This window comes from Paralichthys olivaceus, chromosome 16 (assembly GCF_024713975.1).
Source record: "Paralichthys olivaceus isolate ysfri-2021 chromosome 16, ASM2471397v2, whole genome shotgun sequence".
NCBI lineage: Eukaryota > Metazoa > Chordata > Actinopteri > Pleuronectiformes > Paralichthyidae > Paralichthys > Paralichthys olivaceus.
In genome coordinates, this window is record NC_091108.1 from 1,939,878 (window position 1) to 1,956,008 (window position 16,131).

Here is a 16,131-nt window from a genome sequence, read left to right on the forward strand (position 1 = left end):
ATGGCAATTAAAATGTCCTGCACCACTAATCTACAGGAAATGCTGATTTTACTGACATTAATTAATTAGATTACAAAACACTCGTAGTCACTTTCACAAGTGGATTAACTGAGTCGGACTCATTGCACTTTGCTTTGTTTTCTTTTTTTAAATGAAAGTAAAAACTTCTTGTAGTTTCACAATAAAAGGTGTTACACCCCAGAAATAACTGAACAAGTTTATATGAGAAATTATAAAAGTCTCTACAAACAGCCTGATAAAAGCCTTGAATGTGACATGACGGCCTCTCGGTCGCTCTCGAGACAAACTCCTCCTCTGTCGACAGGAGCCTCGTGGTCAGATAGAAACAGAGATAGAGTGGGTTCACTGACGAGCCAGAATTCGGCGTATGTGGCCGCGGAGGCATCTCGGAGAAGAAAGCGTGGGACGCAAACATTTGGCGGCGAGCCACCTGTTTCACTTCGTGCCGCGGCGGCTTTTTTACGTAACCAGAGGCCGGAGACGGGGAGGAGCGGATTCCTCCATCAGAGTTCAAAGTGCACAGAGAAAAGATAATGGCCTCCTTTTATCAGACTGCCATAGTAATGAGCTTGTTCATCACCTCGGGGGAGGAGGAGAGAGTCGGGAGAACGGGAGGATGAGTGGAAGGGAGAGGGGGTCCGGGGGGGGGGTGAGGAATGCCCATCCATCAGGCGCCGGACCCAGAGTCTGGCCGGCAGCCCCCTCAAACCTCCAGACCTCTTCATCACTGTTCGTGCAGACAGGGGTCGGAGAAGCTGTCGTCAGTGAAGAGTGTGCAGGGAGAGCGGACGCTGCTGCTGCTCAAGAAACATTTCATTCACATACATTTTGTTTGTTGGTTTGTAGGATTACGCAAAAAATGGTTTTCGTGACATTCTGTGGAGGGTACGTCCACAGATCTGTCACCTTTGAACTCATATCCATGAGCGTGTGTGATTAGGTGTCGATGCAGTGAATCTAATTAAGGTTTCATTAGGGGACTGTTGGGGGTTTACACTCTGAGTGACATTTATAAATGTTTTATTTATTCAATATCTTCAAATCGAGTTCAGCGCACAAAGTGTGTGACTCTGGTCTTTGGCCTCTTTTCCTTAATTTCAACTTCAGATTTGGAGTCTGTGTGAAATTTAAAAGACGGAAAACCAGAATATAGAAACTCACATATAAGAAAAAAACCCCAAAAAACTTGAGCTTAACTTTGTTCTTCTAATGTGAGAAACATAGATTTTACACATGAAACCACAAAATAAACAATATAAGTACACATACAAGTGTACCATGGCGACGATCCTTCTCCCCCCGTCAGTACTTTTACTTATTTATTTTATTTTATTAATTCCAGGTGACGAAGACTTGACGGACGACGGTCCCCATGTGAGGTCACTGACCTCCACTTTCCTTCTGGTTTAACAAGCAACCCCCCCCACTGGCCCATGGACATATGAGCTCCGAGGAGGGGGGGGGGGGGGGGGGGGGGGGGGGGGGGGGGGGGGGGGGGGGGCATGTGTGCATGTGTGCATGTGTGTGTGTGTGTTATACATATGTGCATGTGGTGAAACCTTGCTCTGGGGTAGATCTTGTTTTCCTGGTTGACCTTGAATGTTCTCATTCATCTCACTGATGGAGCTGAATGTGAACTCACTCTCTGAACAGTCTCAGGGATTTAAATCAAATTAAAATGGAATAACATCAAGTATCGGGAGTGAAATCTTTGGTATTTAATTGAATAAACAACACTTCCCCTTGAATCACTAACGTCTACTTCTCAAATCGTTTTTTTTTTTCTCCAGTTGAAAATGTGGAAGAACGGAGGTTAAGTGACCGTCGCAGTGGAACCGGAGGAACAGGTTGTTGTGGCTCGTCTGGTCAGTCCGGGTTAGAGGATACCGGGGTCATGACCTCTGCTGTTTTTTTGGGGGGCTGCAATGACCTGGCGGAGTTTTTAGCATTCTACAAATACATGTTCACAGCTCAGGTTGGCAAATACTGGAGAAGTTAGCAAGAGCAGGCTAAATGCAACTGACTGACAACCGCCAGAAGACGACTTCTCTCACCGGCTTTCAACGAGATTATGACAAATAAGATAATAAGTGTTTCAGAAACAATCGACCTTTAACACGGCTGGTTTAACACACGATGAGGATACCATTATTTTACCCACTCATGAATTAGTGTAGCGATGCAGATCCAGATAATGCCCCAATAATCCAAGTTCCAGGATGCACGAGATTCTGCAGATAATAAAAGTATGAGCGTCTCTTTAACTTGTTTTCTTCCTCCACAATAAAAAAATACCAGTGGTCACATAAAGTGGAAACATGTAAAAATATCAGTAATCATTTCTTATTGCAGGAACAACACTGAGGGTCAGAGGTCAGAGGTCAACTTTGTGACACGGTCCGCTCACGTTTCTTGTTCCAGACTCTTAGTGTGTTCCCAGAATGCACTGCTTCTGAATCTCAAGAAGCTAAGTCATAATGTTTCGTCAAACCATCATCAAACATTTCCTCACTTTTAATATTTTAAATGTCTTGATTTCATCATTACTCTGATTGGACATCTCACCTGTTTCCTCCCTGCACTGGTTCCTGTTGAAATCAGGATTCACAGTAAGCTTCAGTTATTTATTTAATTAAAAACAAATCAATAAATACAAATAAATCTGTTTCTGCTCCTTGACCTCTGACCGGCTCCAATTCAGTGGTTAATGTTCAATCCTGCACGTTACACTCTTTATATTCATTTGATGAAATTGATATATATGTGTTTTTATTTCAGTGTGTTTATATTGATCATTAACTTATTACTTTAACAGATGTTTTGACTTCTGTCTTTGCTACTGAAACTCTTATCTTATTTTATCTGATCTTAAAAGTCATCGTTTACTGCAGCTCCTCCCAAACGTTCGGAACCGTTTTACCTTCAGATTCAACAAAAACAAAAACAAATAAAAAAAATAAAAAACACATGTGGATCCAATAAAGTCTTTTTATCAATTTTCCAATAAAAAATACATTCATACAGAAACTATTTTACAAAACAATTTCAAAATGAAAAAATCTTGTTATAACATAAAACAAACAAAAAAATAGAGCCTCATATTTTATCTCCATGTTTGTCCAATAAAGATTCTCTGGCTAAAGATGGGGGGGGGGGGCAGGTCTTTGAAAATCCAGAAAAAAAAAAATCACATGGCAAATTAAAAAAAAAAACAAAGGGAAACAAGCCAACGTAATACTCAGCAGGCACCAGAGTGCAAAACTAGAACAATTCAAGTGTCCAGAACAATTCACGTCTGATTTTTTTTTTTCTTGAATGACGATAGGCCACAGGTGTAGATGATGCCTTTTTTTTTTTTTTTTTTTTGTAAGAATGTACATTTGCTCTTGATAAGTCAAATCCAAACCGAAGAAGAAGCAGATGAAGGAGAATGGAGTGTGTCTATTTTACAGTAATTCTTCTGCCTCTTTTCTTTATTGGTTCATGTTTAGAAGCAACACACTTTTTTTTTTGGTCCCATACCCTTTCAAAATAGAAGCTTCCATACAAAATTCTCTTAGTTTACATTGTACATAATCTTTGCATTTTTGACATTTCTCAGTGTAAAAAGAAATTTTCTTGAACGTTCTTTAAGGTTCACCTGTACAGCTGCAGAGTGGGAACAAGGCTACCTGTGATGTTGACTACTGAGTGACAGACATCGAGTTGTATGAGCACGTGGATCAGCCAAACCCTTAAAGTACACACGTTTATTTTTTTGACAAAACACTTGCACTGTGGCTCCAAACTGTTTTTCCAGAAATTGGGTAAAACGGTGATTAAGTTTGTCCAAATGTGAGCTGAAGAGATTTCCAATAAATCTCGGAGAATTATATCAACCCACGGAGGAGTGCGTTGAAGTCAAGTAACTCAAGTTAAAACATGCAAAATAGTGAAGTCGGTACAGACATGCATCTGGTCCTAAAGTGTCGTCTCAGTTCAGCCGCAGAGAAACACAGAAACCCAGAGACCTGCGACGCAGCTCAGCTGAACTGGTTCGACTGGTTTCAGTACCGTTTAGTCAGATCATGGGTTGTTTAAACCAGGACTGAGTAAAGACACAGACTCAGCCTGAGGGCGAGACAAAACACACAACATCAAAACAGACTCATAATTGAGAATGTCGTCATCGCTCTGAAGGACGTTTTCTTTGAACCACGGTGAGACTTTGACACAGACTGATACAAATGGCCCCATTGTGTTTGTGTTCTTTGGGTAAAATCTCCATTTGTCACATCCTTGCTGGCCGAGCGTGCCGCATTTCATGAGAACATCTTTCCAAGACTTCTTTGTACCTTTGTCGGCGAGTTACAGTCCGATTATACTACATGGTAGTAAACCATCCGAGGCGCTACACCGAGCGGCCGCCACGATTCTGTCTCAGGCCTCGAGCTGCAGTTCTGATAAAGTTCTGATATATATTCGACACAGAAATGTAAAAATGTCAGTCATCGTGAAGCTGATATATAGTTTTCGTTTTTTTTTTTTATTATCCAGGAGTTTAGACGAGTCTGTGTGGAGACAAGGGGGCAAAGGTGTGACTGTATGGATCAGAGCCTTTATAAAGCTTTTCAATAACTACCACAATTACCACTGCATTAGCTGTCCCCTGTGTGTGTGTGTGTGAGAGAGAGAGTGATCTATTTAACAGGACAAGGCCACTTACATAAGGCATCAGTAAGGTCAACAGTGCATTTACAGATAGAAAACAAGAGAAGCGCTAAAGTGAAGAAAAAAGGAACGAAAAATCCCGTGGTCAAGACAGTTGCCAAGCAACAGTGGTATCCCCAACTTATCAATAAAATTTAAAAAACGACCGCCTTATGTGTTTTGTACAATACTACGATAGCATAACATGAAGGTAGCTGCTCTTGAATGGAATTTCGTTGTCCGATAAGCAAACGGGTGAGAAACGCATCCCCAGATCCCATGCAACTGTTATAATGGCGATAACTGTTTGTGTACAACCGTAGATTTTTTTTTTCTTTAGTTTTTTTTGTTTTTAAGATACAGAGCTCACACAATGGACAACAAAATGAGCTTTATAGCGTGTATGGTTTGAGACTTAATACATTGCACATTTAATAGCTGCACTAAACAAAACAAACTCCCACTTTTGAATAGGGAGCTGTAATTCCACCTCTGGGCGCGCAGGGGGCGCCCTCTCGCAACTCGGCTCCGCTTAAAAAAAAACGATCACCCACATGCTCGCCTCCGCAGCCGAGACACTCAAAGGACACAGACAGAACCGTATATTTTCGCTTGCGTTCAGAGAGACAACAGATATCCCCCCCCCAAACCCCCGCAAAAAAACACTGCACAACATCGCCCCCTCCAGGTCATTCACTCATTCATTCGCGTTCCACAATGCAAGCTCCATCTGCTCCGTAAAAGCCGGCACAGGCACCAGTCACAGGCACTCAGTCCCCATGCGCACAGGCAAACACACTGTCATTGGAGGCACGGCGACCCCCACAGGAGTCCCATAATCCTCCAGGAAAAAAGCGTCGAACACCATACAGAGGAGTCTCTTCCCGTCTTCTCCAGCCCAGATTTTTCCCAGTTTTTAAATTTCCCCGCCCTCCTCTGCAAAAAGCCTTTCAAGAGCGATCTCCACAGCGAGGTGTTGGAGGCACTAAGTATGGTGCAAATAATAGCCTGCGTTGCTTCATGTTTTTTTCCCCACCGCCTGGAACACGGCGGTGCTCCTGTTGGCGCTCCCAGGACGCACCGGCCTCGCTGATCCCCCAACAGGTCGGGACAATCAACCAGAATCATCCCTCAGAGCTCTCGACAAGGAGGCCATCTTAGATGTGCCTCTTCATGTGCAGCGCCAGGTGGTCGGAGCGGGAGAAACACCTGCGGAAAAAACAAGGAGAGAAAATATTGAATGTCCATTTTCACGTTCGCTGTTCTAAAGCCTCACTGTAAACAAATGGGAAATCATCTGGATCGCCCCCTGGTGGCTGGCTGCAGCATAAGCCCTGCCTCCTCCATGTTTGTAGATTTTAGGTAGTTCGAATCCCGGGTGTCTGGTTTTTAGTTTCTCTCGAAATGAGCCGACATGTTTCCCCTCATTACGAGCACGTGCAGCTTAAAAACCAGAACATTGCTTTAAAATTCTCGACCCGACCCCGGCCTGACTCGGGTTTCCACACGCGTGTAAGAGTTTGGTTTTCCTTGTCCTGTCGTTTATCGCATGAGCAGAAGAAGAACGGGGACGTCGGCGTGTGCAACACGAAGGTTCGGCTAAAGTCAAGAGAACGTGACACGAGGTTCAGAGACGCTGCTCGTGTGAGAATCTTCATCCAAACACATTTAAAGCAACACTGGCTCATTGAGACGTTTCCTGCTCTTCCTCTGAACACGTCACTCATTCCCCTTGTTCTTTCACTCGCTTTTCATCTAACCCCTTGACCCCGACCCCATCTGTCCATCCCTGACCCTCGTCCGTCCCTCCACCTTATCTGTCATTTTGATACAGTCATCCGAACACAGACGTCTTTGTTAGCGAGCGGCTGCTCAGCACGGAAGGTGGCGAAGAAGAGGAGAGAGGGGTGAAAGCCACGCTCTTGTGTTCGACAGTTAATATTCTGGAAATCCTGTCAACGAGGCGCGAGCGTTGGTCGAAGGGAACAAAGTTAGCGTGTGACATCATGACTTCCTCGTGCTGCTTGCGATACCGACAATTTAAAAATGGAGAGACCGTTTTCCCTTTCCGTTCAGACTGGAGGTCACTCCGGTTATTGACTGACTTGCTCACCTGTCGCAGTGGCTGCATTTGAATGGCTTTGCTCCGGTGTGCTTCCTGAAGTGTCTGGTGAGTTCATCGCTTCGTGCAAAGCGCCACTCGCAGCCCTCCCATGAACACCTGTAGGGCTTCTCACCTGCAAGAGTCACAAGGGAGTCACAGGATTAATTCGGTTCAGAGGATAAACAAGATATTTCACATTCTTGAAGTGTTGAAAGATTTATCTAGACGCTCAGATACTCGTATATTCTGTTGAATAACGTTTATCTCCTGAATCTTCACTGTGAAGTACCATCGTGGTAATTTTCAGCTCTTAATCAAAGACTATTTGACATTTTAAAATTCAACTTTGCAGACATGAAGCCAATATTTACAGTTCTTTCCCGTCTGAGGGGTTTTACATCGAGGGTTTCAGAGAAAATATGATCCTAAGCAGGTGCTAAGCAGATTGGTCTGGCTACTCTGCGTTCAAGAGAGAAACAATCTTGTGCCTTGTGGATTTTGAGAGCTGCGGTATGCAGCTTTAAGGCGCTGCTCGAGTAGACAGCTTATGTAATGGGGGAGAGCTGCAGGAAAAACTAGAGGTCGTTCCTAATGGTCCTAAAGGCCATTAACCATGTGGCTAACATGGTCAGCGAAGGATGCCAGGAATGTGACTTCCTCCGCTAATGGGCGACACAGCTGTAAACCGCCTGGCAGAGGTCAGAGGTCACGAGGGAAACTGCTCACATCTGAACCCCGGACGAAACACCGCAAATGTCAGATTCCCATAATTTCTTTTTCAATTTCACTTGTTCTTCTCGGGCTCTGAAAGTCTCTGAGTCCTTTCCCAGGGTGAAACCTGAGAACTGTTGATTTGTTTTCAGGATCCACATCCTCTGGGTGCCGCTCGGCCACAAAAGAACGTCCCTCCCTCCCTCCCTCCCTCCCTCCGTCTCGTCCTTCCCTTCCCCCCCTGCATGAAGTCACGTTCCTCTGTGTGAATTAGGTCACAGTTGAGGGCATTCCTCCTGACAAACAATTCAAACTATGCGGGAGAATTTTCAGAACTTTGAATGATAAAAATCAACTCTTCAGGGTTTTTCACTCTTCAGATGAGTTTTTCTTCAAAAACCTGATGTTACAACTGTCCCCCCCCCCCCCCAGCTGCTTCACAGTAATAAAAGCATGTCCTACCTGTGTGTGTGCGCTGGTGTGCTTTGAGGTGCGAGCTCTTGGTGTACACCTTCCTGCATCCGTTGAAGTTGCACCTGTGCACCCGCCTCCTCCCGTCAGGCGACGCCTCCCCGCTGGTGAGCCCCGACCTCTCCAGGGTCCTCTCCGTGCCCCCTGTCCTTATTTTCCCAGGCGACTGCAGCGCAGTCTGTATCCCGTTCCACACCTGGGCTGCAGAGCCGTCCTTGCCCAGCTCAGGTGAGGACGGCGGCGTGCTGATGATGGCAGAGCCCAAGTCTTCGCCACCGTCGCCCAGAATGTCAGTAAAAGAGCTGGAGGAGAAGTCGAGGGTGGGAGAGAGCTCCTCTGAGCTGTCCGAGGCCTCGCTGCTGGCGTCAGAGTTGAAGCCGGCGGTGTCGACGTGCTGGTTGTCCTGATTGTCTTCCTCCTCCTTGATGAGGGGGATCTTTGGGTCGGGGTCGTTCGACTTGTCCCCGCAGGCGAGCATCAGCTTGCTCCACAGGTCCTCCTGGTTGTCAAATTTGAGGTCGGTGGCCGAGACGTAGGGCTCGCTCTGGAGGTACCGCTCCAGCTCGAGGCAGGTCTGTGCAGGGGGGGGGTGGGGGGAGACGAGATAGCAGTGAGTTTACGGGTGCACGGAGCCCGAGGCAACACAAACCTGAAGTCCACAACAAATTATTAATTTTTTTCTTACGGGAAACACAAACTCTGCTGTTCTTCTATACTCTGTGTTTATTCTTAGAAGCAGCAGGAGGGGGGGGGGGGGGGGGCGCTGCTTCCTTCCTGCCAGCATGAACGAGGCGAGACACAATGTCCTATGCAGAGGATGGTGAGGAACGTTCTACGGGTGCCCTCTGAGACCATATCAGGGAAGATTACAAGCACCACGCGTCCTTCAGAGAGCATCCGAGAACAAGGTGCTCTTACCCGTGAACGCGTGCACGCATGTGAGTGTGAGTGCGTTTAAGGTGTGCGTTGGGGCCGGTCATGAAATTTACATATGCTACAGAGACCCCCCACTGGGTTAGGGAAGTGCTTGTAGATCTTTTAAATCCATCAATTATTCACCATAATGTGGATTTAATAATGCATTCGGAGGCATTGCTAGAAATAACATAGCACACTGGGGACAGAGAGGAGGGAGGTCTGGTTCACGGGGGTCCATAAAAAGCCTGGCATGAATACTGCAAGAGCCGCTGTGGATTGTGGGCTTATTTCCTTTGAAAAGGAAGTGAGAGAGCGAGCGAGCCCGCTGCAGTCACTGAGCACAGGGCAGATATGAGGGCAGCTAATGGGCCTGCGCAATTTGCTAATGAAGCTGATTTCCAATTTACAGCCAGATTTCTGTTGCTTGAGCAAACCGATGCACCCGGCTGCAGGGCAGAGGCTCGGTTTACAGATTTATATGGTTTTCTGTCTTTTTCTAACTTTTCTGAAACCTATATTTTAGTCCCTATGCGAGAGCCGGAGCGTTCCACCTCTCCAGGCCTCCGGGAAGTGTGAGAATGAGGGTAGAGGATTCTGCTCTGAGGCACGAGCCTCAGCACTGCGTGCAGACTCTGAGGGCAACCTTGACACTGCATTTTAAATGAAAGAACAGCCTGGACGTCCACATTATGGAACCTCGGTGAATGCACTTTCTTAAAGAATGATTGTATAGTCATGCCACAGATGCAGTTTATCTCAGGAGGAGAAGGAGTTCAGTGAAACCACAGATGCAACTTCACAGAATCTCTCTCTCAGTCTGAAATGGGGAAATTGCGAGGACATGACAGAGACAGGGAGCATTCAAGGCAAATGTTTCTCGTCAGCATTGCTGCATAAATCCCATGGGAGCTTTAAATGCCTGAGAGGACAAGACTTGGCCTGAAGCCGAAGAGACCTGACAGACGAGCAGGGACAGAAGAAGAAGATGAAGATGAAGAAGAGGGAAACGGTTTAAATATGATTTCCCAGCAGGAACAAGAGGCGACTCTAACCGCTCCATCGTTTCCAGGATAAAACTCCTCTGTTGTGTCACGCAGGGGTCGACAGAATCAGTCCCTCTCTCTCTCTCTCTCTGTCAGTCTGTCACTCTCTCTCCCCCTCTGTGTGAGTGTGTGTAGGAGAGAGAGACAGAGAGAGGTGGAGAGAGAAGGGGGGAGGAGGAGATACGCGCAAAGACGCACGGCTCGCCATTCAATCGCTCCAATCAGCCACACAACGTGTTTTGACTTTATCACAAACCGACGAGCCAAAAAAGAACGCGACGAAAACGGCGACAGAGAATATTTGTCATCACTTGAAACCAAAAGTCGCTCGATAATTATCGAGGGTAGAAATGTTAGAGGTAAAAATAACGAATCGAGAAGAACGGGACGCGTAGAAAAAGTCGAAAAACGGAACATTAGAGATTTGTCATAAAGGGAACTTGCACCATTTCCTCTGTGAACACACGCACGGAGACTTTAAACACGAACACGAACTGTTGCACTAAAGGTTTCGTACACAACTTTTGACATTTGCGCGTCCACGGGGAGCTGTCAGCGGAGAATTACGCGCCCTCCTCGCACCAGTGGCACGGGGCGCACGGAGCGAGCTGTCAAAAAACCTGCGGGTTTGGATGAGAGGCGGTTACCTGCTGCCAGTACTCCTCCAGAGACGGCAACGCCGAAAAGTATCCGGTGTCGTGCACAATTTGGAGCTCCTGGAAGATGCTGCACATTGGGATGACATCCATTTCACTCCACGGACGCAGCCACAAGTCGAAGCAAGAGAAAAACGAAGCCCGCTGCGTTGAGAGAGAAGCTGGAGTCTCGGCTGTACTCGCATGTATGGTGACAGTCGGCGGTCGTGCGCTTCCAGTGGAGGGTTTGAGCGTGTGACGCACAGAGAGCGCACAACACTGAACTCTCCAAAAGTCCGACAGCGCACTGTAAACTTCCCCCCGATTCAAAATTACAGACAAACCCACCCCCATGTGATTACATGACGTTTCGGTGCGGAGGCCTATGGGCAAACAGGAGCGCAACCCCCGCCTCCGAGTGCAGCCCCGGCCAATGCTGAGCCGGAGCCGACTCATCCTGTGCGCGGTGGTTGGAGCACGTTCCCCAGCATCTCCGCCTCCTACTGGACTGAACCGGCGCTATTTTTAGAGCTCTATATAAACCAGAGTCCTCCGTTAGCAAAACGAGGAAGTCGACTCCTCTTGTTGGTTCCACTGCGCGTCTCAGCTTCTCCTGCGCGCCTGCAGGAGCAGAAGCTCCCAGCCGCGCGTCCGTCTCCAAATAACGCACCTCACTGTTTTTCTGGTTCTAATTTCTAATTCAAACACACTCACTCCACCATCTCCCGTTCTGTCGGTGACTTTGAAAAACCCTCGCATGCAAAGAGGCGGAGGCTCCAGAGAGACTCTGACTCTGGCCCAGTCCGCTCTGTGAAGCGCACAACACGGGAGACGGTATCACGAGTCGCCTGCAGACTCCGGGGGACCGTGAGATCATTTTCTCTCTGCTCCATGAAATAAAAAACTGATAGACTTGTTGTTTTCATCGGCGTCCAGAGATCCCGCGGAAACATCACGAGTCCCTCTGTGGCCGTGAAAACAGTTTTAATAAGCTATTAAGTTATAATGGAGTTGCCATAAAGATGATTATTCGCAAAATGCAGTGCAGGTTATTGTAGAGGCAGCAGCTTGAGGCGCATCACGAGGGACATTTGTGAGTGCGTGTGTGTGCGTGTGTGTTATAATTTCAATCACCTGTGGCTCTCCTCATCTCAGGAGCAGAGCTCACCCCAGGAACAATCATGGAATCACACTGCTGCCTTGTTTCCTCTAGAGGCAGGAAAGAACAAAACAAGTGCAGGCCACCGCCACCAGTGCCTGCTGAGAGTTTCTAATAATAAGATCCCCACTGAATCTCTGGCAGCTCTAGAGTGACATGTTATAAATACACTCTGGCGCTCCTGCACAAATGAATTCCCCCCTTTTCCCTCATTCGAGTGCAGAAATTCATCGCTCTTCAGCGATCGTACCTTCATGGATCTTCTCCCAAACATCCAGAAAACATGAATATTAATGTGAGGCAATACACGCTGAAGAGATTTATGAGCTCTTATTACGTTGTTAGCATAAAAACTTCATTTTGCAAAAAAGCATAGTTTATCTTCACATGGCTTTAAAAACACAAGAGTCTGGCTTTTATTTTGGCAAACGAGGAGCAAAATCCCTATTTCCTTTATGCAAATGCTGTTAAAGCTTTCTAATTAGTCAGAGTTCTTCTGCTCTCCCTCACTCTTGTCTCAGTCCATCAGTCAAAACAATATGACTAACGCCGCAGCTACTCTTCAGCTCACTGACGCTCAGCATACGGAGCATGTGAGTAAAATTACATATCCAGTTGCATAAGATGTGGGATAAAGTTGAAGTCAAGCGGAACAACGGCGGCATTGACGGGTAAAAGGCAGGCGATGTGACAAACAACATATTTGGAACAGAGAGCCATTGTCTGACCCACTGGCCCCTGGTCGAGCGCCTCCACAACCCAGTCTCTTTTGTTGGGGATCTCAGCTGTGGGCACATTTGCAGCACTCAGCACTATCACATTCTGCCATGAGTGTGTGTGTGTGGAGCAGGGGGGGGGGGGGGGGGGGCACATGCACGGGGGTCTGTGTTGTGATATAGATCATAGGTAACAGAAGGGAAGAGACATGCTCCCCTGCAGCATCCATGATTCACCAGTGACCTTCTAAGCAGCGCTGAGGAACAATGGAGTATTTATATCGCAGCTCATTCTGTATAAATACTTCTCTTTGAAAGTGACATGCAGGAGGAGGAGGTAGAAGGGAATTGGCCTTAGTGCATTAGTTTCACTATTAAGTGATAAGAAAATACTGTGCATGCTAAAACCATCCCTCCTCTCTGGCAGGTCACTGGCTCAACAGTTTAGCACGTGCCAACACATTAACTGTGTTAATATATACGCCAGGCTTTATAGACTGGTACTGATTACAGGCATAATGCTGCTGTCACATCATGTGAGAGTTACTGTAATTAATAATTTCCCCACTTGGATGTTGATTAACATTATTTAAAAAGTTGTAATTATAGTTAGGGAACTTTTTTTTTTTTAATGAAAACTGAAATGCTGCCAGTGCATTTTCTCCGGGCGGCACGGTGATGTAGTCTCAGCTTGGCCGGCGGAGTTTGCATGTTAACCGTCGTGATGATGCGTCTCCATTTTCATTCAGCTGTGCAATAATGAAGCCAAAATACTCCGGATGCACCATCTTGTGCTTTTAAAACATCAACTGTGGCCAGAATCGTGGACTCGTGGTTATCGAGGTTCCACCGATACACATGCAGGACGTTACACCTTCACTTTAACAGAATCAAGTAAAACTCGTTAAAACATGAACACTTACACCAGGGTGATAAGAACTATGCCTAAAATGAGGAGCACTTGTAAGTCTTCGGTTTGGTCCGTGTCCCGTCTGCTAACATGGAGGAGGCAGGGCTTATCACCTTTTCCGCACTCAGCCCCCAGGGACACCATGGTTTGGATTGTTTTTGATCGTCCATTAGTCCAGTTAATGGACAAATCTACGTAAATATGTAGTAAAGTGAATATTTTTAGTTTTGTTTATCAAGTTCACTCGGTAACAACAACAATGTTTTCAGTTGTGAGAAACTTCAGATTCTTTGTGTAACACAATGTCCAACAATCATGTCCAACAACTGCACAACTCGACCAGAGTTTGCATGTACACACATTTGCATTAAACCTGTCTTGCTCAGAAGATGCATGTCGCTCCTATTGAACATATTAAACCTTGACTATTATTACCACAGTGGCTTTTTCTTTGAAACTCATGTCAGTGGTTTCCTGCACCGATGCATCATATTTCTAAAAGCGTCACTTCCCTTGTGAAACTCAGCGTCATCAAATCAAATTCCGGCACAGTCTATCTCGTGCTCGTAGAAGTCACCCTGATTGTGATGCACAGATAGCGTGAGTCACATCAGTGCCAGTGCGGTTGCCATGAAGCAGAGACGGACGTCGGGAGGATGCAGGTCTGTGACAGGATGAATCCATAGCAACAAAATAATGAGCATAAACAGCACGTGTAGAAACGCAGCAGCTCTACACTAGTCAGGCCGTGTTTGTGTGTGTATCTGCATATATCACATGTCCTGGTTAACGACGGTTACCTTCCTGAAAACACGCAGACGTCATCGCTGAAGGAACTTACAGCAGTACCTCACATACATACCAGGGGGAGAGGAAGAGCACATATTTACATGCATGTGTTTGTATTTGTAAAGGTTGAGGTGACGTGAGGTCAACAGTCTGCATTAAGTAGACGTGACAATGTTATCTGGGCGCAGCAGCCGAAACCACGAACCCACACGAGCAGCCAGCGCTGGACATGCACGAGCAGCAGGAGTCACTTCTGTCAGAGATCAAACAGGGAAAACAAACTATTTCTGCTTCTCATCTAAAAACTATTTCAAAAATCCTGCATTTTTTGGAAAGAATGCCAAAAACCGGTCACTCACTTTTAATTAGCCGTCCCAGAATTCTGTGCACAGCGGATAAAAGCCAGCTCTTAATTTGCAAACAGTGTCTGGTGCCTGATTAGAAATACACAGTTGCAATTAGGCTAAAAAAAAAGTTTCCTTGTTGCCACTGGGAACGAAAAGTCAGATAGCATAATAACAAACGACAGTGATTTAGAAGCTGTGCGTGTTGTTGTGTCTGTTTTTTTCTCTTTCTGACGGATCGTCTCGTAAATGCAGCGTGTGCCGTTTGGTTGGATTATTACCAATTACCATTTGGATGTAAGAGGAGAGTTGATTTCGCTAACACATTCAGCGTGGCTCCCCCGACTGCCTGTCACTTGAACCTAATCAGAACGCAAAGATGTTCAGAGCGAAGGAGAGTACAGTATGTGAAAGCACAGAGGCACAATGAGCAGCGGAGCGACTCCACGGCAACGCCACATAAAGTTGATCGTGTCCTTACATCACATGTCTCATTGATCTGTTGTGATGCAGTGTCGATGAGTCAGGATCATGAGACCTCCAACAGACGCAGCGTTCAGAGGAGCAAACATATGACCGGAACGCCGCTTAGAATCCAGAGGAGGCTGAAGGAGACTCGTTCTTCTTTTCTTTAACAGATTTTCAGTTGCTGGTGTCAAGAGCCAACGTGAAGCCGAGAGGCGGATAAACACACTGAGCTCAGTTCACGCAGTAACAACTGTGAGTGGAATCAATAAAGATCCTAAGTGATGTTTACATAGTTGCCTGAAAATAAAAAGCCCCGGTGCCCATGAGCGAAGCATTATTCAAAACATAACCAAATAAAGACAGAGAGGATCTTCAGCGGTGAGACGAGTGTGAGGTGATGGTGGCGCTGGCTCTTTTTATTCTCGAGCTCTCGCTGCAGATTATCAGATGAAAACTGGGAACAAGAAGATGATCACAAGTATTGAGCCTGGTTCACTCTGCACGGTTTTTATCCTGATCCCAGATCGAAGCCAAATCTGAGTTTGATTGATCGACGTCTTTCTAACAGGCTCCATATCCAGATGACTTCGTGACAACTACAGCCAATCAGAGCACAGGACGAAGGCAGTGACGGCACATGCTGCTTTTTAATCCAAAGCATGAAATGACTTTAACTCTTGGCTAAGTTTGAGCTCCACAAAGTCAAATATGTAAGAATGTTTCCCTTGAGTTTTAAAGATGGCAAAGTAATTTCCTTTTCACCGTTTGTGTGAAGTATAAAACCATCACAGATCACATGATGTCAAGTCCGTCAGTGTGACCCTGACACAACGACCACAGTGACGTCAGACACCAGCTGTAACAGAACTAATCTGAGAGAACCCGAAAGGATGTTTTTGCAAATAAATCACAGAGAACAAATATTTTATCGGAGCTCGGGAGGTGAGAGCGATCGCGTCTTTGAGATTCTTGCACGTCGCACAGCGTCACATGCAGAGTGCGTTTCAAATAATCTAATGATCAGCAGGTTCCTCTAATCTGATCACTGTGACCTCTCCGGAGACCGAGCCGGCAGACGTGACCTGCGATTCCACTCAGGAGACACAAGCGTCTTCCCCACATCGAACATTAGATGAGTCACAACTGCACGAGC

At 46.2% G+C, this 16,131-nt stretch overlaps 1 protein-coding gene across 1 annotated transcript; it reads right to left on the reverse strand.

The window, feature by feature from the left end:
• Positions 1-2,995: 2,995 nt before the first annotated feature.
• On the reverse strand, positions 2,996-10,947 carry LOC109643648 (Krueppel-like factor 6). The gene is made up of 4 exons (XM_020108819.2): positions 10,605-10,947; positions 7,988-8,570; positions 6,824-6,947; positions 2,996-5,919 (listed from the first exon to the last, which is right to left on the reverse strand). Exons 1-4 carry the CDS (start codon positions 10,944-10,946, stop codon positions 5,868-5,870), a joined length of 1,101 nt encoding a protein of 366 aa, XP_019964378.2. The 5' UTR covers position 10,947; the 3' UTR covers positions 2,996-5,867.
• Positions 10,948-16,131: the final 5,184 nt, after the last annotated feature.